The sequence below is a fragment of the Mytilus trossulus genome, chromosome 13 (assembly GCF_036588685.1).
Source record: "Mytilus trossulus isolate FHL-02 chromosome 13, PNRI_Mtr1.1.1.hap1, whole genome shotgun sequence".
NCBI classification, from domain to species: Eukaryota; Metazoa; Mollusca; class Bivalvia; order Mytilida; family Mytilidae; genus Mytilus; species Mytilus trossulus.
The window spans coordinates 35,441,053-35,454,385 of NC_086385.1; the positions used below are offsets into that span (position 1 = coordinate 35,441,053).

Genomic DNA, 13,333 nt, shown 5'->3' on the forward strand with positions numbered 1-13,333 from the left:
TTTTTCAATGAAGGGGAGCCTTACATGAAGATGTAATATTTTCCAGCAATTTTTAATTTGTGAAGCTTTTTAGTTATAAATAATCCTTACATATGTATTTAAAGTACTTTAAATGGAAAGAAAAGTTACAAATAACATATCATATTAGTTTAAAAGGGTCTTAGGCCAAGTAAGACTGGAAAAAATTTAGGGTCAATTAAGGCCGTGCTACATATTTACATTAAAAAATGCATATTGAGGCTATAAGAAATAAAAATTTGTGTCTTTTTTATCATTTCTATACTCATGTGACATGATACAACAAATCTGAGCACAAAAAGACTCTTGCAATTAACTTTTCTTACAAGCAGTATGGGCTGAAACAAAGATTTTTGCCTTTTTAGGGAAAAACTTGCATGCAATTTATTCTCAACAGGCTTATATTTAAACCACTTGCTATCCTACAGAAGAAAAGAAATTTATTATGTGAAATGGAACAGGTACAATAGACATTGTAAAGTGCATTTGATACAAATTTAGTGAGGTCTGTAATATGGACATCAAATTTTATATACCAAGCTCCCCACTATTGCCTTCATCCAAACAAGGCGTTAGACAAGGGTCATTTATACAACAAATTTTGCACATTTTATCTGAGATAGACTTCTTTTCTGTAGATTCAGAGTTCATAAATAAGTAAAAGAAGCAGGTAAAGGCATAGAAACACAAATATTGACCCATAAAAACCTGTCGGATAGAAAGTCAGGATGCCATTTATGCATCAATATTGAAAAAGTTATAAAATGCCTATTTTGACCATAAAATGCCAAAATTGGTCATTTTTGCAGAAATTCTATAAAATAAAAGTTTAAATCCTTTAGTTTCATGCTATTTGACAAGTTGACACCATCAAATCATTTAGGGAAGTTGCCAGAGTACAAATTCTATATTTACAGATTTCACCTCTTAGGTCCGAGAACACAATTAATTCGTAGTGCATTTCTTTTAGAACATAAATGAAAATAAAAAAAATCCCACCTGCGCTTTCTCAAAGAAACTTTGACAGTGTGTTGTACTACTTTTGGGACAAATTATATCAAATTTATAGAAAACTTCATCGTCTCTAACTCAAAATATGGACAATTTTATGTTAAGGGCGTCTTGAAATCTTTTGACAGCTTCCGAAGTGCTCATTTTCAACCTTTTTCAGCTGGACCAAATCACTACTTTCCTTTAAAATTCTGGACCCAAATTTTTTTACAGTGTAATTTCATCCCCCTTCTTGCAATTTGAGGCAGTGAACATGGAGAAATAAATTTGGAAGGGGTATAAAAATTAATGGCAAGTAACCCACTGTCAACACTAGGGACTATAATCAAGGGACGACAATGGTGGTCTCGGACCTAATGTGTTGCAGTTCGAAATTGACATACTTGACCTAGATACGACATCTGTTCATGCCCTGTGCAAAACTCCTCCCTCTGAAAAATCACATTGTCAGTCGTTTGCTTGTTAATTAACAGAAAGGGAGGTTCACGGAAGAGCCTACAAAAAACACTCTACATTTATACACATTGGACATAGAAATTAACTTAATTGTCCTAATCAGAATAAAAATGATTGATGCAAGCTATACTTTATTGTAGTTTTAAAGTGGATAGGCAATATATTCATGTTATTTTAGCCCTCACTATCGCTCTGGTAAAAACAAACACGAATATAACGACTAACCATGTTAAAGCTACAATAAAGTATAGCTTGCATCATTTATTTCTTAATTAGTTTTGCCATGTATTCCTTTGATTCTCTTAACTTTCTTCTCATTTCTTTTCTAGTTTCCGCCCAAATGAGGGGTTAGGAAATATCATGCATGTAAGAATTATATGTGCGTTTTCTCATTTGGTACCAACATCCCACTATTGTGGACAAACTTATGTTGAATAAAGTAAACAAAGACAACAGCAGTATACCGCTGTTCGAAATTCATTTATCGGTAGAGAAAAAAAAATCCGGGTTACAAACTAAAACTGAGGGAAACTTATCAAATATAAGTGAACTATGACACAACAGAAACACAACATTAAAATGTAACACACACAGAAACGAGCGATAATATAACAATGGCAATTTTCCTGACTTGGTACAGGTCATTCTAACTTAAAGTAAAACATGATGTGTTGAGCCTGGTTTTGTGGCATGCCAAACCTCCCGCAATGTTAGCTATACCATTATAATGACAACATTATTTACATGACAGGACTACAATACAAATTATGGGAGAAAATATAGGACAGAGAAGCAGTATATGTATATAAATTATTAAGTTTCAGTTAATTTATTTGTAGACTCTGAAATACCCATATAGAGTTGAAGAATAATTTGCTGTATTGTTTTTTTTATTTTCCCATCACTATCACTAGTTTTAAGGAAGCTGGCTTGTCATGTTTTGGATTTTTTGTCAGATTTTCGGAATCCTCTTGTTTTATCCATTTCAATGCCTTGAAAAAATTTGCCCGGTGACCCCCACTTTTTTTTGGTAAATCTTTTACATGTATAATGATAAGCCATCTGTAAAAGTGTTATAAAATTTTAATTACTTTTTAAGTTTTTGAGAACTTAAACTTGACAAGGATAAAGTTACGAAAAGTCAAGAGAGAATATTTTCCCGCCAAAATTTCAATGGCTATTTTCTCGAAAACAAGCACGGTGACCTTTATATTTTTTTTGCTCTGTGGATTCCTTTTTAAAATATTAATCCCCTATCAATATAAATAAGTGTTTTGATTAATTACTTTGAAACTGAGAAGCAAACTCCCTTAAAGCATTCAAGTATACATCTTCATTATCTCATAAGAAAGTCTCAATCTGTTTGGTCTCTTGTGGACAGTTGTCTCATTGGCAATTATACCACATCTTCATTTTTTATATAAAACAATAAAAAAAAAGTCAAAATTTCGTAATAGATGTACTATGCGATATGGGTTTTGCACATTGTTGAAGGTCGTACAGTGATCGATAGTTGTTAATGTCTATGTATTTTTTTCGCTTGTGGAGAGTAGTTTCATTGGCAATTATACCACATCAACTTGTTTTTATAATAGGTCATCTTTAACAAAAATAAAAGGTAGACACAAAAAAAACAACTAAAACACGTTAAAGAAATATAGGTAAGCTTTAATATATAGTATAGAACATATACAATATGTATTTTGTCAGAACGTTGATTGCTTCGATCAAGACCTTGTCGTTCTGAAATGGATTTTTGATGGCTCTTCGTAAACACGTTTTCACGTTTGAATCATACGATATATATTTATAAACATAACATGTATTCGATTGAACATAATGATGATAAAATGAATTGTATCCCTGATAAAACTACCGGTATTGTCCAACTGTAATGATATGTCTAGAAATGAAATATGATGATTATGCAATTATCAAGTCCACAGCTTTTTCATAAGACACTCTCTCGTGTTTCTAATTTTTCAACTGGATGCATTAGTTTTTCAGCGCCCTCTGTATCATTGTCTTCCGGTGGTGCCTTGTAAAAATATTGAGCTAGGAAATAAAACAGTACAGCTAAACCTTTCATTAAACACCACCATATAAATATTTTGATTCCCATGTCTGTCTTTTGATATATCCAGCAGTTACCCGTCTCCCCACAAATATTCTGCCATACTTTACAAGCACTGTCAATAATAGCACCAAGCATAACTGGACCAGGGGTCGTTCCTGTAAAGATATATCATAATCAATATTTTCTCAATTTTCAACTTATCCATTTGTCGTTGTTATGAATCAATTTTTAGTGTTTTTTAGAATTCAATCCGTGAATTTTGGATTTTAATGTATACATTCATAGTTTAATTAAAAACTATTATGTGGCTATCATGATATATTAAGTATCATGTGAGTCTATATAATATATACACCTTTACCTAAATTTCGTTCATGAAATGAAACAAAATTTTGCCAAAAAGCCATTAAAAGTTTCAATATACAGACCTAATAATCGCAACAACAGCCACTGGAATCCTATTGCTAGAGCTCTTTCAGATTGGGGAACGCATCTGCAATTAAAGATAAATGACGTGCAAATTTTTAGTCATTTCAATTGTCCAGTTGAAATACGATAACTCTTGACTTCAATTTTGGGGATAAGCAGGTGGATCTATAACATAGAAGGAAATCATTGTGCTCAATTGGCCCAAAACAGATGAAAAGTTAGTTTTTTTTAAACATAAAGATTTTAGCTTTCAATTGGTTTTAAAAAAAATCTTCATAAATAAGCTTTAACAATGGTAGGAATTTCCCCAAGAACAAAACTATAAAGGTTCTGTCAGCTACAAAAGATCAAATTTCACGAACGCTTTATAAAACTAACGTTTAGAATTCCAAAATTAAGAACAGGAGAAATCGTTATTAGCACACTGACAGCCTCTGGGACGGGAAGTTTTTCATTCGTCTATACTCGGTCGATTCAGTTCGGTAGCAGATCTATACGATGATTGCCGATTTGTTAGTTCTCTTTTTCAATTGAATGTGACATATCTTACAGTTGGAGGTTGTAGTGAAATACATCTGGTTTTATCAAAAGGTTGATAAATAATTTACTGTTTATAGTTTAAAGTAAATCCCACGTTTTATTGCATTCTTTAGTCCTTCCAAACGGTACATTGTATAACTTTTTATAATGTTTGTATACTGTAATCTTATATTTTTAGTTTTCGATATATATAGCGAACATAGCAAGTAAATAAAAGAAAATAACAAATAGTAAATAAGGAAAAAGAAATTATCAGGATATAAAGAGAAACAAAAAATGTGCCCCGGAGGTCATATGTTATTGGATTTAGTTTTGCTGACTATTAGATGCTTTTACGTCATTTCTTTGTATTGAAAGAAAGTTAATAATGTTGCAAGATATCCCAATAATCATTGAAATTTTATATATAAAAACATAAAAGTGTCTTCAAGGGAGATTTTTTAAAGGGAATAATAAGAGACCTATGATGAATCAAAGAGAGGCTATTAACCTAATGACACAAATAACTAATGACACAAATACAAAATGTAGACCATCATTCAGTTCGCTCAAGCCTAACAATTTTCAAGCTATATAATTGTTAATTCTCTTCAGCGTTAAGACCTACAGATATGTCGAAAAGGAACTAGACATAAAAGCCAAACTACAGATATGTCGAAAAGGAACTAGACATAAAAGCCAAATTCACGTAAGATGTTAAGATCAAATTTGCCTGAGGGGAGTTGGAACCTTAGTATCTGAATAAGTGAACTATAAATCGCACATGATCTAAATGAGAACAAATAAATGTAATACGGTTACCGAAGACCAGTCATTCCATTGAACATGTAACTTCGGCTACAAAAGTGCGTTTGTTTTGCAGTGTAAGATGTATGAATACACAGCCACATATAGAACTTATCGTTAAGATTTTTTATATACTTGTGTATCTTAAGTTATTTATGTTGAGTGTCATACCTCATTGTGGCAGTCTGGCATGGTGATACTGTTGAAAAAGTCAGAAACATTCCGATGAACAATAATGGCGCCACAACATACATCAAAATACAGTCGGTCATACAAATTCCTTGGTATGCTCCCATTGGAGGACCCCTTGGTCCAGTCATGTTTGATGAATTTGACGACAGATAGTTTGTAGTTTTAGAGAAGTCAATTGATGGCATTGTTGTAGTTCTCATTGCGTCTGTTTGTTCTAATTGTTTATTCATAGAGTTGTTCATCTTATATGTTATGCTTTCTTCAACACAATCACAATCCAGATACATCTACAACAGAGCACATCAAGATCGTTGATATTATGAGGGCCCTCATGGGGTTTTTGATTATGTGATTACTTGGCCGTTTTTTTAATGATTATTTGATTATTAAGCCAAATATTTCATGATTATTTGATAACCTAGGACTGTATTTTTAGTTTATGATTATTTGATTACTAAAGATAAGCAAATATTTAATGATTATGTGATTATATTGGCAAAAAAATGGTGATTATGTGATTACTAGGACCCCCCATGAGGGGCCTCTATTATAAAAGCACAGGCGCTTGGGTATATGATACAGTTTTTTTTTTTTTATCTTTTTTTGCTGATTAAAATATTCAATTTTTTATATTCACAATACATATATCACTTCGAACTAGGTGAGACATGCACAGAAGTGATAGATATGTATTATCAATATAGAAAATTGAATATTTTAATCAGCAAAAAAAAATCCCAAAAAAATCTGTATCATATACCCAAGCGCCTGTGAATAAAAGTTGGGCAATTGTTGGACACAATTCATTTTTTCTTTCTTTGAAGATAAACTTTAATTTGTCTATCAAGACGTTTTTTTTCAAATATTTCTTTTCATTTTTTATAAATCTTAATTTACAGAGAAAACAGAATGGGTACTAAGTACCTATATTATCAGTATTACATAATATAATTTGTAACTATAAGCTATAACATGACTGTTGATCTCTAACTGCAGTATATTTGATATAATTACATTAGATGTACATGTATGTTTCATTATGATACTTAATTGTAATTAGCTAACTGCACATCACGTGTTATTCCTTAAGCAATTGCATTTCTCAATAAAACTTTTCATTCATGATAACACGTGGTCCCACAATAAAGTGCATAGGTGAATTAAATAAAACAATTATAAAATTCGTGTTTTCATGATCATAACTAAAAAATGTAATTATAAGTATTGAATGCTTCTTTTTGAAACTTTACTGGGGTGTAAAAGCGTTGACCGTGCGCACATTTGTCCGCGCTTCATAAAAAATCGACGTTACTTCGGTCAACGCTTTTACACCCCAATAAAGTTTCAAAAAGAAGCATTCAATTCTTAAATAACATGTTAAGTTTGTTGTCATACTACTCTTAGTATGAACACGTTGTTTATTCTATATCCACAAAATTAACTTAAACAATTAAATTGTGAGGCTACTATACTTTATATTGTTATACAGAACTTCATGTACATGTCATTTAACGCTTAACAAATTGCAATTGGTTGTTGCCATGATCTTCGTACCTTTTGGGGGCTTCTGAAATCCTTTGTTGCTTTGTGTTGCTTTGTGTTGCTTAGTCGTTGGATTTTTTTTTTATCTTTTATAATGTTTGTGGAGTTTGTGACATGTCTAATCGGTTTTTTTTTCTTCAGTTTTTTCAATTGCGTTGCCAGTTTCCATTCGACTTATGATTTTTGAATTACTCTTTCGTTTTCTTTCCAACTCTTTTTGTTACCTTGATAGGTCCCATTGGTGATTTTATAAAGGAATGCTTAGACGAACAACCAGCGTGACATGGTGAAAAATACTGTGAGCCGTCCAATCCACATACGGGTTCATATACCATAGCTGAACATCCACAATCCGCATTACATGTTGCCCCTAAGTTGTGCTCAGCATCTCTGTTACTGTAGACAAAAAAAGAAATGGTGAAATAAAAAAAAAGCGACAAAAAAAAGTCATCGAAAATGTGTAAGGACGTTGTTCTCTCTGGACTTTTTCTACATTTGATTTTGGGTCCCTATATATTTCTTTTAAAAGTCTTGAAAAAATAACCAGGATTGTATATCATTTTCTAATATGAATTTTTAAACTATGTGTAATAAAATTATAGAAAAAAAGTAGGGGTTAGCGGTGATTTTTTTTCAAGGCACCACATGGATAAAACAAGAAGATTCCGAATATCTGGTAAAATACAAGACAAGAGATTCGAACATCCTTAAAATGTACTTTCCTGGTAATTCATGCTTCCACATAAAATGCTTCATTACAAGTAATTGAAAACTATTTTTAAAGTCAGATTTGTTTAAAGACATACTTTCTCAAGGTCTTAATTGAATTTGATTGGAAAACAACATGATTAAAGTCTAAATTTGATGAATAATATTTCTTAAAATGCAAATCTAATGTGAATTTTCTCATAAAAATATTTGTAATATGATAACCGAATTGCATCATTCCTTCAATGCAGCGATTAAATCTTTAACTATTTAATATGTTTCTTAATGTGGATTTGAAATTTTGAGATCGTGTCATCATGTCATTATTAATAAAAAAAAAATGGCAATTTTATTATCGAATTGATCAATATAATTTTCTTTCATGGCTATGCATTTGCTATATAATTTAATTTGGAGTAAGACGTACTTTTCGCAAAGAAGGAAATAATATCATGAAGGAAAACTGGCAAATATTGATACATTTAGTAATAAAGACAATTTAAATGTTGCAGATTTCCAAAATAATGAAAAAAATATACTTAAAACAAAGGGTCATATGGTTGAAAGAAGGGAAGACAACACAAAAAAGTATAAATGCATGAGCCCGATAGAAACCAGTGTCGTATCATGTATTTCCGATTGATTGATTGATTGTTGGTTGCTAAACGTCCAGTGGCAAACATTTCATGCATATTCAGGACGAGAACAAGTTAACAATGAATACTATAGGTAGGTCTTGCAATAATAGAGGCCATCTGGGATAATGATCTGGGAAATTGGGCTGCCACTGGAAAATGATGGTATATTGGATAGGGACAGAAATTTTGCCTTGCAACAGGCCACCTACGGACCCCTCAAAGAGTTGTTGCAACGGTTCTTAACGTGCAAAGATCGTGGCACTCTCCTTACACGAAGCACCGGATTTAACATCCCAATCTGACCGGATGTTACTGCGAACTTGATACATACCGGCCAAACGGACGCTCCACTTCGGTAATCGTTTTACTGCCGGTCTGGAGCAGACCGAGTGACCATATTTCTATTCCCCAGTCACCCTTGTGTATTTCCGATAAAGAACATCCATTTTTTTCTGTTTTACTATTGGCAGCCATGTTTTGTAATTTTATAATTAAATCATACCTGTGTATATTTCATTACATTTAATCGAATATTTTTCAAAAGAAACAATATTGCAACTTTCAAAAAAAGTAAAAAGCTACAAAATTGTAGTGATAATTATGTTAACACTATTATTTAAAAAAAAAAGAAAAAAAAAAAGTAGTCAAACAGTACTCCAATAAACACTTCTCAAAAAGACTAAATGATGGACTGCAAGAACCCTATTAAGAACGTCATAGGTAGGATCAATACATTTCTGCTCCACTACTGACACCCGTTGTTGTGAAATATTGGATAGTTTAAATAATAAATTTCTTCTTATCAAAAAATATTAAAATTGTAATTCTATAACAGTTAATACTTCATTATACATGGAAGTACATGTATTTAGACGTTTAACTTACATGTGTGTTTTATATTCTATAGTAACACCACTAATGCGTTGGGTTGGACATTCAATCAGAAATAAGCAACCAAAGAATAAAGCGATGCAACTAAGTGCTAAGTTAAAGCGGATGATACTGCGACACTTCAGTTTCTTCTTCTTAACAACATATCCCCCAACAAACATACCACCTCCGGCTCCTGGAACTGTGACACAACCTACAATAATACAGAATAATGATATAGACTATAACACCTCCGGATCGTCGTATCGTTACACAACCTACAATAATACGGAATAATGAAACAAACTATTGTACATCACCGTATCCTAAAACCGTTAAACAACTTACAATTAAACAGAATAATAAAACATACTTTTAGTATACATCACCGGATCCTGGAACCATAATAAGCAAAACCTGTAATAAAACGGAATACTGAAACAGACTATACATAACCGTTCCAGGATGCGGTGATGCATAGTTTGTTTTATTATTCCGTATTATTATAGGTTTGTGTAACGGTTCCAAAATCCGGTGATGTATAGTTTATTTCATAATTCTGTATTATTATAGGTTGTGTTTAATGGTTTCAGGATAATTTTTTCTCATATATTTTCATGATGGTATAATACTAAACCCCTAACATGAGGGATTGTGCCTGATATTCCTATGATGAAGACATAATTTTTCAATCAGTTTAATTGAGGTCTGGAGCTGGCATGTCAGTTACTGCTAGTATTCTGTTGTTATTTATATATTATTGTCATTTTGTTTATTTTCTTCTGTTTCATATTCTGACATCGGACTCGGGCTTCTCTTTAACTGAGTTTTACTGTGCGTATTGTTGTGCGTTTGTTTATCTATATTGGCTAGAGGTATAGGGGAGGGTTGAGATTACAAAAAAAAAACATGTTTAACCCCGCTGCAATTTTTCGCCTGTCCCAATTCAGGAGCCTTTGGCCTTTGTTAGGGAGCTACCGTTTGATTTTTATGGGGTGGTGGTGGGGGGGGGGTGAAAAATATTGTCCTGCATTATTTTTTTAGCTGTAATCTCTGTCTTGCCTTTTTATTTTTCACTCTGTTCGGTCCTGTCTTTTTTTTTTAACAAGTGTCTCATCCTGCCTTTTTTTTACTCAAAACTCCTGCCTATTTTTTTCAAATTTCGAACTAGCCCCCCCCCCCCCCCCCCCCCCCCCCCATAAAAATCAAATGGTAGCTCCCTTAGTCTGGTATGATAGAGATTTTTTTTATCTAAGGACCCATCATATTAATGAAGAAGTTCCGAAAATGAAAACAAAATGCTGTTAGGTGTCAATCACTCAGTCGAGCATCGAACTCACAGTTTCTCGCACTTGCGATAACTAATGAAGTCTTATAAAAACAAAAAACAAAGACACATATCGTGACAAAAAGATATAATTTCCATACAACAAAAACACGAATGATATTATAATGATACTGAGACGATTGTTTGTTAGTAGTAAAACTTATCCATAAGCTTTATACAGTTTCTGTCATATGAAACTTAAAAAGCTTAAGGTTTCATTTCTAGTTTAACGTATATATATAGCCTATACGGAAGTGAAATTTAATTTCATTCACTGTAGAATTAAAAACAATTTTCAGAGCCATTTAGCGTGTAACTGCACCAGCTTACTCACAAACAGTTATAACATAACAATCTTATTCGATTATTATTTAATTGGTTTAAGTCTACACATCAATGATCTCCAGAAGAAGTACGTTTAATCCTTGTAATTTCTTATCTTCTGCTAATTTGTTTTCAAATTAAATTTTACAGATTCCATAAATAGAGTGCAGAACGGTTAAGTTGGTTTGTATCGCGCATAAATATTTATATGTTGGTAACGAAAGTACAACGGTGCACACTTTTAATTAAAAAAAAGTCCGGATCATCGGTTTCTGTTATCACACGAAATCATGTACTTGCCGGTTTGTTTTTTTGGTAGGGTTTGGTTAGCTCAATGTTTATTTTCTATTATAGTTTTTGAAGTCTATTGTTTTGCCTTTTTGTCGTTGTTGCTATACTTTTATCGGTTTTTCTCGACGCCTGAGTTTAGATTGGCTCTTTTGTTTCTTCGGTCTCCTCATTATAAATGAGAAATATTTTTCCCACTTGAAGGAGATATATCATATAGTAGCTTGCTGTGCAGCATGGATTTTGCTCATTGATGAAGACCTTGGCTCTCGGTCATAAAACTTTACTCAGACTTCGAGTACAATATAAGTGCTCGAAACACAAAACCCAGTATTTTGATTAGTTGATTCTTGAGTCTGAGTACAAAAATCATGCTCGAAAGTTTTATGACCGCAAGACCTTATGGCGACCTCTACTAGTAACTCTCTTTTATTTTATGTTTACTTAATTAAATTATTATTTTGAATAAACCCAGTAATTATTTGCGAGGGTTTTTAATGCGAATTATCCGACAAAACGCAATCTGATATCCGATACATACATGCATAAATGTATCAATATTTTCCTGAAATCGCAATAATTAACCTCGCATTTATGTCCATTCCTAAAAAAAAACCGCAATAATAAATGCACGCATTTATCAATCTATATTTTTTTATCCACTATTAAAATTCGCAATAATAAATGCACTCAATAATTTTTGAAGTTACAGTACCCATTATCAAACCAGCAAAGGCGGGTGGTAAGTTAAATTTCTCGGCAAAAAACTTGGGTCCAAAGGTTGCAACTCCACTGATAATGGCTCCGTCCGTACAAGCTCCCAAAGACATGAACAAAAATGTAGGATTTAAAACCTGTAAATTATATGTATAATTTATAGATGACTGACTATGAATAAATACAATGTGAATAGTAAAATCCGACAAATTCAGAACGGAAAATCCGTAATCAAATGGCCGAATCAAATAACGAAACACATCAAACAACTGTCATATTCCTAAGGGACGACATCAAAAGATCGATGTAGGATAAAAAAAAAACTTAAATCAAATAGTTTGGGGTTGGGGTTAAGATTTTGAAAGTTTTGTATATATAAAATCGATTTTTACATATATCCCTATTGGTCAATCAATTTTTCCTAAATAAAGTTAAGAGGGGGGGGGGGGGACTATGTGAATTAAGTTTTGTATCCTACATTGAACTTTTGATGTCGTCCCTAACTTGGTAAAAGGCATTTTCAAAATTAATGCAGACAATTTATGATTTATTATCGATTTGAAACGGGGGCATCTGCAGCTGATAGACATTTTCCATTTTTTTCTTAAATTATTTTGCTCAGTTAATATAAATAAATAACCAGAAATCATACTACCATTGTTGGCATGCTATGTGTTAAAAATATTTATCTCAAATATCACATAAATAGTTATCAAAGGTACCAGAATTATAATTTAGTACGCCAGACGCGCCTTTCGTCTACATAAGACTCATCAGTGACGCTCATATCAAAATATTTATTAAGCCAAACAAGTAAAAAGTTGAAGAGCATTGAGGATCAAAAATTCCAAAAAGTTATGCCAAATACGGCTAAGGTAATCTATGCCTGGAATAAGAAAATCCTTAGTTTTTCGAAAAATTCAAAGTTTTGTTAACAGGAAATTTGTAAAAAATACCACAATATTGATATTCATGTCAACACCGAAGTGTTGACTACTGGGCTGGTGATACCCTCGGGGAAGACAAAACAAGAAGAAAAAAGTCATGTCGGTACCTTAAATAGCTTGCGATGCGGTATGATTTTTTACACTTATTGTTGAAGGCTGTACAACGACCTATTATAGTTGCTAACTTTTTATGCCATTTGGTCTCTGTTGCAGAGTTACTTGTATCTCATTAGCAATCATACTACATCTTCTCATTTCTATATTTACACCAATGATTCCTGCATGTACATGTACCTACTAAATTCCACATGGCTATAGGAAAATCCTTCCATGATTTCCCAAAATTATCGTCTTTAACTTTCTTGGCTTGTTTCCCTTGATAGGCTTCTGACTTTCGTTTTGCTTGAATTGCAGCGCTACCTGAATAAATAATTACATTTGATTATGTCATTAGGAATCCATT

At 32.4% G+C, this 13,333-nt stretch overlaps 1 protein-coding gene across 3 annotated transcripts in view; it reads right to left on the bottom strand.

Annotated features, from left to right (window-relative positions):
* Positions 1-3,137: 3,137 nt before the first annotated feature.
* LOC134694789 (solute carrier organic anion transporter family member 4A1-like) overlaps positions 3,138-13,333 on the bottom strand; it is a 30,906-nt gene continuing 20,710 nt past the window's right edge. For all 3 annotated transcript variants that reach the window (XM_063555842.1, XM_063555843.1, XM_063555840.1), the window contains exons 7-13: positions 13,169-13,290; positions 11,922-12,060; positions 9,283-9,481; positions 7,276-7,447; positions 5,489-5,796; positions 3,991-4,055; positions 3,138-3,717 (exon numbers count right to left, since the gene is read on the bottom strand). In XM_063555842.1, the coding sequence (XP_063411912.1) occupies positions 3,437-3,717; positions 3,991-4,055; positions 5,489-5,796; positions 7,276-7,447; positions 9,283-9,481; positions 11,922-12,060; positions 13,169-13,290 (1,286 nt within the window). In that variant the 3' untranslated portion in view covers positions 3,138-3,436. The remainder of the gene's footprint in view (positions 3,718-3,990; positions 4,056-5,488; positions 5,797-7,275; positions 7,448-9,282; positions 9,482-11,921; positions 12,061-13,168; positions 13,291-13,333) is intronic.